The sequence below is a fragment of the Cryptomeria japonica genome, chromosome 8 (assembly GCF_030272615.1).
Source record: "Cryptomeria japonica chromosome 8, Sugi_1.0, whole genome shotgun sequence".
Lineage (NCBI taxonomy): Eukaryota > Viridiplantae > Streptophyta > Pinopsida > Cupressales > Cupressaceae > Cryptomeria > Cryptomeria japonica.
In genome coordinates this window covers 13551893-13565606 of record NC_081412.1, presented here as the reverse complement: position 1 = coordinate 13565606, position 13714 = coordinate 13551893, and the positions used below count along the sequence as shown (strand labels likewise).

General features: G+C 33.4%; 1 protein-coding gene across 1 annotated transcript; it reads left to right on the top strand.

Annotated features, from left to right (window-relative positions):
* The first annotated feature begins 465 nt into the window (after positions 1-465).
* Positions 466-5495, top strand: LOC131048797 (ras-related protein RIC2). Its single transcript, XM_057982866.2, has 2 exons — positions 466-1328; positions 4803-5495. The coding sequence occupies exons 1-2, from the start codon at positions 1111-1113 to the stop codon at positions 5227-5229; spliced, it is 645 nt and encodes a 214-aa protein (XP_057838849.1). The 5' UTR covers positions 466-1110; the 3' UTR covers positions 5230-5495.
* The last annotated feature ends 8219 nt before the right edge of the window (positions 5496-13714 follow it).

Here is a 13714-nt window from a genome sequence, read left to right as displayed (position 1 = left end):
ACCACCTTGACCCACAACCTAAAAGGACGCACGTAAGCTCCTCTGACTGATCAAAATGCTCGAGTTTGTAACATGTAGGCCTAAATGTTTTGCGAATCGCAACCACCTAGATTGACAAATCCTTTCCCTCCAAAATATATGTCCTCTCTAATATTATCATACCAACTAGGTTATATATCCAAGACTGCAATAAAATCAAAAGCATTCAAACTTTCACTAACATGATTAGACTGCAACTATTACCACTAGCAGCTTTAAAACCACACGAAAAACAAAAACTAAGTACAAAGGAGATGACACAGTGAATCTCGAGGCTGGTTAGAATCCCAAATCCTCCACCGTTCCTTGTCCCTTGTGATTACCAATTCTATGAAACCATGGTCCAGAGTCAACTTCCCTCTCGTCCATTACAAAGAATAGGCCAAAGATACCTTCACTAATTTTTTATTTTAAAAAATTGACATGCTCATAATATCCTCCACTTGTCTATGCACTAGGCCAAATATACGTCAACTGTTCATCGACAATTTTAAATTTTACATGCTCATTATACTTCCCATGGGCCAACAATATAAAGATCCTTCCTCATGATAGGACTTAATGATTAAGCATTCAAGCAAATATCAGAAGAATTAAAGGGGAAACAATAGTATATGTGTTCGTTTGAATGTTAATGAATATGGTAGTAGGGTAGGGTGAGGGAGAAGAGAAACATATTTTCGAGTATCTGAGTTTTGATTATAATCTATGGGTAAAATTGATTTTAATTCTTAGATTTTCGAGTATGGGAATTGTGGGACTATGATTTTATAGGCATATGAATTTTGCGTCTATCATTTGCTTATGTGTATGAATTTTGGGTCTGAATTTGTATTGGGGATACGAATTTTGGGTTTATGCTTGTGTTGGGTGTATGAATTTTGGGCCTTTCCTTTGTGTCGGGGAATTCTGGGTTTATGCTCGTGTTGGGTGTATGAATTTTGAGCCTTCCTCTGTGTTGGGTGTATGAATTTTGGGCCTTCCTTTGTGTTGGGTTTTGAATTTTGGGTGTATGTTTTTATTGTGTATGTGACTTTTGGGTTTTCTGAGTAATCAGAGTATCAAGAGGATATGGCATTCAGGTCTGAGGATGATTATGACTATCTGTTCAAGGGTGTACTCATTGGGGACTCTGGTGTGGGGAAATCAAATCTTCTGTCAAGGTTTACAAGGAATGAATTCAACTTGGATTCTAAGTCCACTATTGGTGTGGAGTTTGCCACAAGGAGTGTTCAAGTTGATGATAAACTGATCAAGGCACAAATATGGGACACAGCAGGTCAGGAGAGGTATGTATGTTCTTTTTTAATTTGTTTTGAACTTTCTGTTACTTGGGCTCTTTTGAGGGTATGATATTGTTAAACAGGTACTATATGTTTTTTTTTAAATGTTCTTCTTGTTTGGGTTCTTTTACGGGTATGGTATTGTTTCATAGAAGTACCTCTATATGTTTTTTGTAATTTTTTCTCTTGTTTGGTTTCTTTTATGGGTATGGTATTGATTTAATGTTCTTCGTAATCTTTTTCCTTTTAAAGGTTCTTTTATGAGTTTGGGTTTGGTATTGTTTTGTGTGACAGATTTCGCATAATTTTCGTCCATAAGATGGTATATTAGACCAGACTGATTAAAGCTTAGAATAAAATACTATTGCGACTTGCCTGCGGTAATGGTTGAATTATATTAGATACCTTTGAAGTTTGAACTTTATGTTATAATTATGTGGTTGATCTTTTCTAAGCAATTTCTGAACTCTTTTAATTCTTTTAAGTCTTTAATTGTTTCATTCTTAAAATCTATTCCCATTGTTTTGCTTCCCTCTTTCTCGTCTTTCCTTCTTTTTAAGCAGCAATGTTTTGCAGTTTGTTTCTCATCTTGATATTGGATTACAGAATGACCGAAAATATTGATACTAAAATTTCTTAGCAAATTGAATCCAAAAACACTTTTAATAAGCTAGAATAGTTTTGAAAGCTTCATGCATACCACCATATGTGGGGTTTATTATTTCTCTCTGGGGTTTGTTCTTTTTGTTAGTTTTTTGTTGGGGACTGGGAGTGGGGATGGTGGGATTAGGGATTAATGGAAGTCTCATCTGGAAATGAGCGTAACTCGGTGATAAAAAAGCAGTAGGTATTGGGTTTGAATCCTAATCTGTCAGAAATCTTCAGTGCGAGGGATAGGGGCGAATGGGAATTTGTTTGTAGCAGCTTCTACTGACTCGTTGGTCTGGGCTTCCATTCTGTTTTTTATTATGGTAAAACGCTTTTGATCGGAGTCGAGTTGTGAACCGGAGGGACCAAGCCCCTAACAAACAAGCAAAAAACAACCAGCAACAATCAAGAACAGTAAGGAACACCGGAGGCGAGACAATAAAACAAACCACTACACCCTACATAAGGGAGATCAAAACATATTGTAACACACCACAAAATAACAGAATCACCATGTAAGATGGTTTAAATTCAAAATACATCAGAGAGCTTTGTTTTGATCTAGCATCACAACGCTAATCCACATCAGAACCCTCCTTGTTGGGATTTGGAAGTTCACCTGAAAACATTAATGACAATCAATTTTCCTTGTTATAGTTCAAAGGGCCATGAGGAGAATCAAAAATTACAGCCAAATCCGAAACTTTACTTTTCACTGTCAAAGTGGTGTTGCTCTTTGAGTTCACCTTATTACTAAAGGACAATCCATACCATCAATCCCCTCCAATGGGAGACAGCTCTTTCTGAGGGGCAGAAGGATCCTCCAGATCCTTAAAATGCCTATAATTAATCTCCCTTGAAATACCACATGCAGCAGAAACATGTCCCGGTTTGTGACGGTTGAGGCGCATTACAAGGGACCTCTCATACTCAGTTTGCTTCAACTTGTATATATGAACAATTTAAATTAAAATATTGTTCATCCAATGTTTTAATTACCTGATTTATCTTATTTATTTAGAATATGTCCATCTCATTCTACATCATGCATCTGTCCCTGATTGTAAGCAGGATTTTCAAGGTCTCCACAGGTAAACACTTTTGTTGGCAAGGTATTCCTTCATACGATTATAGCTTTTTCTTTTATAATTCAATCAAGAACAAGGTAGTTGTTGAATATGTTTTTTGTTAGCGACTTTTGCAGGATATGATGCAATGCATATTTAACATGCTATAATCACCCTGTGCTCCATTCTGTCCGACCCTTCAAAGAATATTGACATTCTGGCAATTGTCTTTTTCTATTGCTATAAGCAAACTTATTCATTATATTAACAGAAAAAACATATCTCTGCTTCGTTGTTTTATTCTAAAACTTCTTTTATTGGCCTTTTACTTTTCATGTTTCATATTGAAGGATATCACTAGAGAAATTCCTTGTATTCACTGAAATGCATTTCTTTGCAGTACCTTTGTTTACAAGTGTACATTAGTATTATAATGTAACAAAGTTGCCTTGCATCCTTCTGCATGCCCCTCTGGATTTCCTGCTGGAGAGGGTGGTAATTTGAGTAAATGTATAAAGGCAAATACTTGCTACATGGATGTCTTTGCCTGTGTTTTTTATTAAGATAAGCAAAGTTTTGAAAGGACCTCGAATCTTATACATTAAGAAAGGTATGACATGAAGCACAGTAGATCAAAAAGAAACAGCCAGCATGACAGCAACACAACAACTAAACACCAACTACAAACAGCACCAAACAAAACAGCACAAGTAACAACCTTACAATGACAACAGAACCCCAACCAAATCATGAGGGTTTGAAAAAATGTTCTAAGGATTTTTGGTTGACCTTAGTGTTGAGGTCCTTCTCCCCTAAATTGTGTTTCTTGAAACAAGGAGGATCCATAGAATGATCCACCCTATTATTCACCATCTGCTCTTCCATGATTGAGGAGAAGGCTGATCTTCTCTCTTAAGCACCTTTTCTTGTGGCTGTGAGAATCCGACGAACCATCCGAAGATTCCTTAAGCAGATTCACAGTATTAGGGGCAGAATCAGAATTTTCCTTTTGCCTGTATTTAGCTAATCTGAGTCATTAATTCACTGAGTTTTTTAATTGCCAGTAGTTTCTGGTGAGGCTGTGATATTTAATATTTGGACCACTATTTTGTGGCTGGAGCATTGCAAAAGTAATATTTGTTGTTCTTTGACCTGGCAGGTTATGGAATTTTCCATAATTTACCCGGACTTTGTTGCTTGTCTAGCCTGTTTTATAAGCCCTTTTGAAGTATAGCTTTTCTTCTCTGCCATTACTTAGACATCCTATGGATATCTATGCCATCATAGGATATCAATGCCATTACTTAGACTTTCTATGGATATCTATGCGGCTGAGTAATGAGTACATGGACACTGAACTTTTAACTTCACAATAACTTATCTATATCACAGTTCCTTTTATAAACTCCAAAGCAACACATACAGATTGCTCAAGAGGATTTTGTCCCAATTAGAAATAGTCCTCTTCTGATTCATCTATTTATAACTCTGAAACGTGAAAGTACTTTGGAAATATATATAATCTGTTCTCTTTATCTGAAATGCCATTTTCAGTTTATAGAAACTTATGGCTTCGAAACTTAAACACTTTAGATCCCAGATCCACAACAGTTGCATTGTTTCTGTAAGATGTTATCATCCACAACCTTTTCCTCTGTTTTTCTCGTTTAGCAGAATGTTAACATGTGGTAGGTATTGTATTAATTCTGTTTTTTAATAGTCCTGTTGTATGGAGGATATGAAATCAGGTTTTCTTGTTTTTTAGATACAGAGCTATAACAAGTGCCTACTATCGAGGAGCTGTTGGGGCATTGCTTGTGTATGACATTACCCGACATGCGACGTTTGACAATGTTGAGAGATGGCTAAAAGAGCTAAGGGAGCACAGTGATTCCAACATTGTGGTCATGCTTGTTGGTAACAAGTCAGACTTGCGCCACTTGAGAGCCGTTACTACAGATGAAGGTCAGGAACTTGCTGAAAGGGAAGGCCTTTACTTTATGGAAACATCAGCTCTGGAGAGTACAAATGTTGAAACTGCTTTTAAGCAGGTATTGACTCAAATTTACAAAATCGTTAGCAAGAGGGCCATTGAGGCAGGGGAGGCTGCGGCAGCGGTGCCTGGGAAGGGGCAGACAATAAATGTTGATGAGGTATCGGCAACAAAGAAGACCGGATGCTGTTCAGCATAAGATTCTCACCACTTATCCATCTCGTGATGCTAACAAAAGAACACATGGAAGTATGGATATGCATTTTGCAGATATGCTTGTACTATAAAAAGTTCATTGACAATGGAATATGCATGGATTTTGAGATTCTTTTATAGATTGTATTACTTAAACTTAGAGAGGGGATACACACAAGATTTCTAATTGACAAATGTTGCAGAATATGATTTAGGTCATTCATTTCTTGAGTTCCTGGATAATTCATTATAAATTGTTATTTGAGTCCATCCATGAATCCAATATTGAGACATAATCTGAAATATATGATCCAAGTCTAGCAGCGTAATCTGTATACTTTAATTATCCATTACTTGTTTTCCATTTCTTCTAATCCTAGATATTACATATTTTTTAAGCCATGAGAACTCCATTTCTTCTGTTCATGCATCTATACCTGTTATCTAATCTAGCATTATCAATTTTATTTGAAGTCCTGAAATCTTGTCACTACTTCCTAGAAGAGCTTTATGAGTCTGCTTATTGCATTTTGTGTTTTTGAATATATTACTAAGTTATCTTAATGCTTTACATTTCATTAAAATGGTTAGATGGACTCAAGCGAGCATGAGGACGAATGCTTAAAATGTTGTGCCTTGCATTGAACAAGTTTTATGACAATGACATTTACATGTTGCTCGATAACAAGATTCCCAGAAGAATAACATGCATAATACTTGCAATATCATTTAATTCCAGGAAAACCAGTGTTAAACTTTAAAAGTGCCTAAAGTGCTGCATGGACAAGTTTGGAATGAATATACTCTGCCATACACCAGTTATATAAGCAGTGTTGTGGATGACCTCGACCTCAGCAAGCGTAATGCACTCGATAAACTGTTGTAAGTTGTGAAACGCACAATGCATGCAGGTGGGGGTACTTAGTCAACTTGATAATAAAGGGTCACAAGGATTAAACACATCCTTGATAGGATTGAGATGTGTCTGCTTATCTTTTTCCTGGATTTCTTACTGGGTTCTGAGCTGTGGATATGTGCTGAATATTTCATACATAAATTTCTCTTCTTAAACCCTTGACATGACAAGTAGGAAAAATAGCTTTTTAAATGTTTTAGTTTGCTTGATTTGGTAGCATGTTTTTCATTGCTTATCATCTATGATAAGTGTCGATTGTAGTAGAGTGTATGCCTATTTCAGGAAGCCTATCCTTTATGTGGTGAATAATTTTTGGTAGTTTACTTTGACCTGCAAGTTTATTGACTGTCTATTATTATTTATAACAATTTGAGGACCTGAGAGTCTGAGTCCTGAAATGGGTTTTAGTCTAGGGATTTCTAGTTTGTTTGTGTTTCAAAATATAATTCATACTTTCAAAATTGCCATAGTATAGAGACAATTGTTAACTTATGGATGCCAATCATGATTCAAGACTGTAGATAGTTTGAAGTCCAGGGTTACATTACTGGATTCTTCATCAGATAAAAGCATGAAGCCAAGCTTTTCCCTCATGATGAGCTCAACAGTGAGGTTATTGGATGTAATAATCATATCGAAGATTTATGTTTTTTTCATAGTGAGACTGAATTGTGCCACTCTTAACTGTCAATTGAAATTTTTTTAATAAGCCCCTTTTTTTTTTAAGAAAGCTCATCTGAATATAAAAATTTGTGGATCCTAAGCAAAAATTGCTGCAATAATTCTTTTGCCTTAAACACTCCAAGCATAGAGGTCATTAAACAAAAAGACAATCAAAATTTTTATTTTTATCTTGGTTACTTGTTTTGTATGTGCTTGTTTGAATATAGAGGTTTGTATGTCCCAAAGTCAAAAAGTTTTTTTTTCATACTTTTGTCAAGAATTGTAATTTAACTTCATCACAAAATCACCATCTATCATCAACTTAGAGAATTACCAGACCTAAGGATGCAATTGAATGATAATAGGCTGACCTAATCTTATTAAATCCATAAAACCTAGGGGTTTTAAATTGTTGAACCATGGGAATCCATCAAACTTCATAGCGAAATGAGTGTACAATTGATTTGTTAGAATTGAGTTTATTGTTGTTTCAAAAGAGTTTCATTATTTGATTTAATTAAAATACGTATTGTACATAATATTTTATCTTGAATAAATAAATTTTGCAAGTTGTTTTCAACGAGCAAAGCATCGCCTATATAAATATTGATTAATTTGAGAAATTAGGTGATATTAGTTATATAAATTATTTAATTATTTAATTTCTCATGCTATGAATCAATTACATATAAATGTAAGAGATATATTAACTATTGTGAATTGATTAAATTGTAAATTTCAAGCTGTACATTAAGATGACATATTTAGAGACTAATTATAATTAAAAATGAATCATATGCACATTTATGAATTGGATTTTAAGTGGATAAAATAGATTATATAAATATTACATCATCATTTTGGAAATGTATTCCATGCCTAGATGTTGTTTTTTACCATGGTTCATCATTATTGAATCAATCCATCTAAGGGTTTGATTGTGGAGAACTCAATCCTTGCAATTCAATAAATTCCCTAAAGGTTCTTATAAACATCACTTCTTCATAGGCAACTTTAGATACCTAGAATTAAGTCACAAAATCTCATTGCAATCAACATGCCATGTAATAATGGTGACCAACAAGAAGGCCTACCAAACCAAATCCTCATCAAACAATTTACAAGATCAACTCATATGCAACTCTCAAAGAATAAATACATAATCAGTGCTTCGATCTCAAACAATTGAAAGATTCAACCTCACATCAATATCATGCATAACATAGATAATTAGGCATGACCTGTGGATTTCTATGACTCAAACACCAAAATCAATGCTACATCCGATTTTCCAAACAAACCCACATAGGAGTAACCATAGATCAATACGAACGTTCCAAGCAGCCATGCAAACTTGTAACTATCTCTATCTAGAACACCTTGAGTCCAATCATACTATAGATCTACATATCATAGATTTTAGTTAACATGTGAAACTTGCAAAACCATCTCTATAAATCTGAAATCCATTTATACATCTAGACATTCACATTATACATGTCATCTAAATAATGGAAATATCGTGCAGATCTACAAAACCCAATAGTTGAAAACAAGAGATCATTGCAACCCAAGAAAGGAAAGGAAAGTTGTCTAGAAGCTTAAACCATATGAAACATATCATCTCCACTATTCAAAAAGAGGTTAGTGGCTTATCTTCTAGTGCTTTCTTGTAACTATCACTCGTAGAAATACGACCAATAAATGATCAGGTGACTAAAAGTTTTAGTCACGATAAGTAAAAATGTCCAAATTTTAGTCATTTTTTGTAACACAACTATAAATGACTAAATAAATGACTAATTTGGTCATCGGGTAAGAAAACACAACTATAAATGACTAATTTGGTCATTAGGTAAGAAACACAACTAAATGATTAGTCATATAAATAAAAATGACTAAATAAATGACTACTACTCCTCTATACTATTAGTCATGAGGTATCCCTTATTTGATAACATGTTATACAAAAGTTGGACATTAAATCAACAAGTATGGGGCATTAAATTAACAATTTCTATCACAAGAATTGGAACGCGCTCAACTACTAGGTACTTTCCCCTATTTAGCTTTTAATTGAAAATGAAACAACATTGCTTTCAAACTAGGTACTTCATATTCTATGTGCATTTATACATAACTTTTGATTTATACTAGATATTTTTAAAAAAATGATCGATTGTAATATTTTTGTTTGTAAATTATTAATTAATTTAAATCTTAATTTTATTTATAAATAATAAATAATTATATTAGCATATGTATTATATTATATTATATTTTTATTTCCATTAAAAATATAATAAGAATAAAAGTAATAACATTTCACCACTACTACATAAAAAGAAGGTTTGAGACAATTTTTAAAGACAAAATAATTATTTTCTTAAACATTTACATTATTATTTAAATTATCTTAAATTAAAAATTAAAAGTATTTTGATTGCCTTAAATAAAAAATAAAGATAGAAAAACTTGAATTTTAGCATATTGAGCTGCTAATTAAGGGCAAATGAATGACATCAAGTGGATTTTTGTTTGAAAAACATTTAGCATATCAAGCAGCAAATGAATGGTGCCAAGTTTTTCATCTCCAAGCGGTAGCTTATTCAAAGAATATCTGCTTTCATCTCGTCTCTACCTTTGACTCCGGTTGCTACAAGGCCTGCAGGTATGTATTCATCTTGCCTCTAACATTAAATGTACTGTTTGCTCCTGGTTTTGCCTTATCTACTTTTGAAGCAATAGTTGCAACAAGGGTAGTGTGCCTATTGACAAATATAGAGATGCATTCATATATAGTCAACTGATTTTGCATGATGATCAAATGATTGATTAGATTCCAAGAGCTCAGATGTCAGATAGAAATTATTTCATGCCAAGAGAGACTCTCAAATGTTCCAAAAATGAAAGTTTTGGGATGCAAACTGCTGCTAATATATAGACATATATATAAAGTATCTATTTTCAGGTCAAATATGCTTTTAAGTGTCCAAAATTGCTCTACTATTATCATCAAAATTGATCTCATCTTTTGAGGTCTGCACCCATTGCCCATGAATGTCCTAACTTTTTGACAGGGATTTTTCTTTGATAGTGCTTCTATATTATTGTTCTAGGTCATTTACTTGTCCTTCTTCACTATACTTTCATGATTGGATTGTCTTTGTCTAACCTCGAGGGTTTTGATCTTCATTATTATCCCCTTAGACTAACCACTGTCACTCTGCAAGGTTATTAGACCCTTCAAGTGACTGCATCTTTGTCTTCACAACTATCTTTTGTGGCTTTATAACCTTTTTGAGGATTTTATGCATTTGTGCTCTTTTGATTCAATCATAGTATCTACTGCAATGCATGCTTTGATAGGCCTTGCGATTGAATATCTCTACCCTTTTGATGGATTTGCTAACAAATCTTTATTCATTCATTCCTATTTGTGCTAGGGTTGCAATGGTTTGTTTCAAATGCTGCTACAATCTTTCATGCAAGCATTAATGTCTTCTGGCAGTGACTCTTGATTGTGAGAATCTGGCCTGTTCTCTTCTATAAGTTGTGACTGTTCGAAAGACTATGTTTTGTTATTATCATTGAAAGGCTTTTTTAAGGCTCTTTGTCACTTGATTGTGAAAATTGAGACAAAACCTCTTGACTACAAGAATACCCTTTTCTAACATATCACTATCGTTTTGATACTTTTTTTCATTGTGTTTGATTCACACATCATACTGTCTTGTAGAATCTCTAACTCTTGACCTTGGAAGGATCCTTAGCCTACCATACTCTTCATGTTAAACTCTATATCCCTATATCCATATTCACCCTAAAGTGGTTAGAACCCTTGGTATCTTTTGACCTCAAACTACTGGGGCCTTAATAAGCATAGGTAGGTCCTTTTGGAATATTCGTTTTACAAAGGAAACAAGAACTCAACCAACCTAGATCAATAGTTTTACAAGTAAAAACAATCTTATGTAGCTGAGAGGAAAGAGAGATAGGGAAGAAAGTAGCAGGTTTTGAAGAAATCAGTACACTATCATTCATTTGAGTCAAGGAAGATCTCATGTATTCAACTTATGATTGTAACAATAACCATGATCCATTTCATCATTGTTTTGTAGGCATATAAACAAAGACATCTACCTCTCCTCTCTGCTTATACACAAAATGGTGAATCAAAACCACTTCATATTTAATTTTCAAACTTTTCAACTCGTGCCATGTTTTATACAAAGATGCAAATAAAATTTGCACGCATATTACTGTCAATAACGACCCCTTCACTATCTTGTGCTGAATGAAAATCCTTCAACTGAAATATATCACTGTAGCCACCATTACCAACTTCATGCATTCATATTTCTTCACCTTCTTATGAAGCAAAGAGGATGGCTCCTTGCACTGATCGAGCCTCAAAAAATGTGATACCCTTGTTCAACAAGGGTGGATACTCTACAACACGATGCCTATCATTCATGGGCTCAAGCTAGTTGCTTTCATGCTCAATAAAAATATGATCAAAACTTTTTGTAGTTTTGCCACCATCACAATATCATTTAGCTATCGTTAACATCATACATCCTCATGCTACACTGACAATTCATCGATCTCTTCAATTTATTCACTCTTTATATGGTATTGACTACCTTTAACTTATGAACCTTCAAACAAATCATCATAATGACCCCTTCACTATCTTGTGTTGAATGAAAATCCTTCAACTGGACTGCATTGTATAAAAATTTGGTGTGGATCTTTCATTCTTTCCTTGATTTGCCATTTTTTTTTGTTCCACCCTATAATTTTGTATTTGAGGTATGTAAAATAGTTGCTCTATAGAGTTTTTTTTATCTCTCTGCATTCTTCTGGTTGCTTTCTTTTAAATTATGTAATGTTTCCATGATTTCAAAAAATAAAGATTTTAGGAACAAGGTTTGATATGCATATATTTCTTATATACCAGCACAACAATTGAATGTTGGGGGTGTAATGGATATTTTAATACAGACATTTAAAATATAGAAACCCTTGTAATAAAATCTTAGAACTGATGCAAACACCAAGAAGTAGGGTTATTATAAAGATTTTGGAAGTAAGTACACATCAAATTCTGGGCGCCTTTCAAAAGAAAGTGGTATGATGAAATCTTTGGGCATAAAATAGATGAAATGCACTCCATACTACTACTGCACAATATTTTGGTTGATGAGATTTTTAAAATAGTAAAGGACGGTGTATGGAACAACCAAATTCTTATCATTATAAACAATGAATATTTTAAGATCTTTTTATAATGTGAAAGTTGAGAATATTTTTTGAAAAGGTCCCTAAATGAATACACTTTAAACTGATTTTAGTAATGACTATCGTTTATCTTCATGTCAATTGGACCTAATTTCCATATATCTTTTCTATATAATCAAATAACTCTTATTTAAAATATATAGTTTAAATTAACCATTATTTGACTATCATATCAAAGTATATTGGAAACATATGATACTATCATTTTGATTAAAGAGACATATTCTTCATTATATTGTTTGGCTTTTGCAGTTTTTGAGTTGTTAACTTGTAGTGTTCTTTGGTACTAAAAGATTGAATCTATTACTATGTATTGGTTGTTGCATTTATTAAGCTAAGATTCTTTGCTTATTATTGTTATTTGTCATTGATTTTGGCTTATTATTATCCATAATATTTGGATTTGACCGTATCAAAGTTTGTTGCAGATAACACACTATCTTATCCCAAGTTTTACTACTGTTCTTTAATCAAAGAGTGCCTTGAATTTATTATCATTGAATATCACTAGTTACTTGAATGTGTCATCATTGAATATCACTAGTTACATTTGTTATTCTCATGGACAGGTATTGAAGCAATTGCATGGGTGATAAAGCTTGTTTGGATAGGACTTGGAGACTTTTAAAATGGCGGGCAAGGAATTCAGAGTTTGCTGCAGCGAATTTGAAGTCAGCGAGGCCCTATGCAACAAATTTAGAGGTAATTTGAAACCCTCATTGCTGAAAGTCAAAAACCTCTTAATGTCTCCTATTTAGATCTCAAGTCTTTTTATGCAATTTTTTTATAGGCACTCGAATCTCAATCTTATCCGTTTTGAGTTCTTTCTTGGAAAATGAGCAAATTGGTTGCTTTTTCAGTGATTTAAGTGAAATATTTTGGTATTAAGAGGATATATATTATTATATTCGTCCATTACAATAATTTATTTTAATTTTTCATGGATCTTGTTTGTTCCCAAATCAACAGATTGGAAAGTTATAAGGTTATACCAAATCCTATCTTCAAACCCTCCAACTGATTTGGCCAACTGACAGAGTGTTCCTTTAGGATTATTCACTCCTCGCACTTCAGGTTCTATAGGACCTAGGCATGTATACCTCTTCATCAACTGATTCTTCAAGATGATGTTTTTTTTTATAGCAGATTGTGCCTCTCTACTATATTCAGATTTTGATTGTTTATCTCAAAATGATCTCTCTTTTTTGAGATAAATTTCTTTAGCTTCTTCTATTTATCCCTACTTCTTATTTTTGTTTCCTTCTTATATCTTCAAACTAAAAATGAAAATATTAATATTTGAATCGATTAAATGTAACTTAATGACCGATCAATGCCTTCCTCCTCTTGGGCTAAATAGTCACTAATTCCAAGAATCTCATGTATAACTCCCGTAAGACAATTTTTGAATCCACTGCTAGAATGGATCTGTCAACTATTCCAACTTCGAATACTACTCCACTATTTTCTTGTCACAATAGTTAGTCTAACTGAGTTTAAATTTTACTTGAAAAGACCAACAAGACAAGAATTATAAGGATAAGAAAGTCTCAAATAAGTCTTTCTTTTCTAACCGCTACAACAATGAATAGTTTTTTGTAAAGAA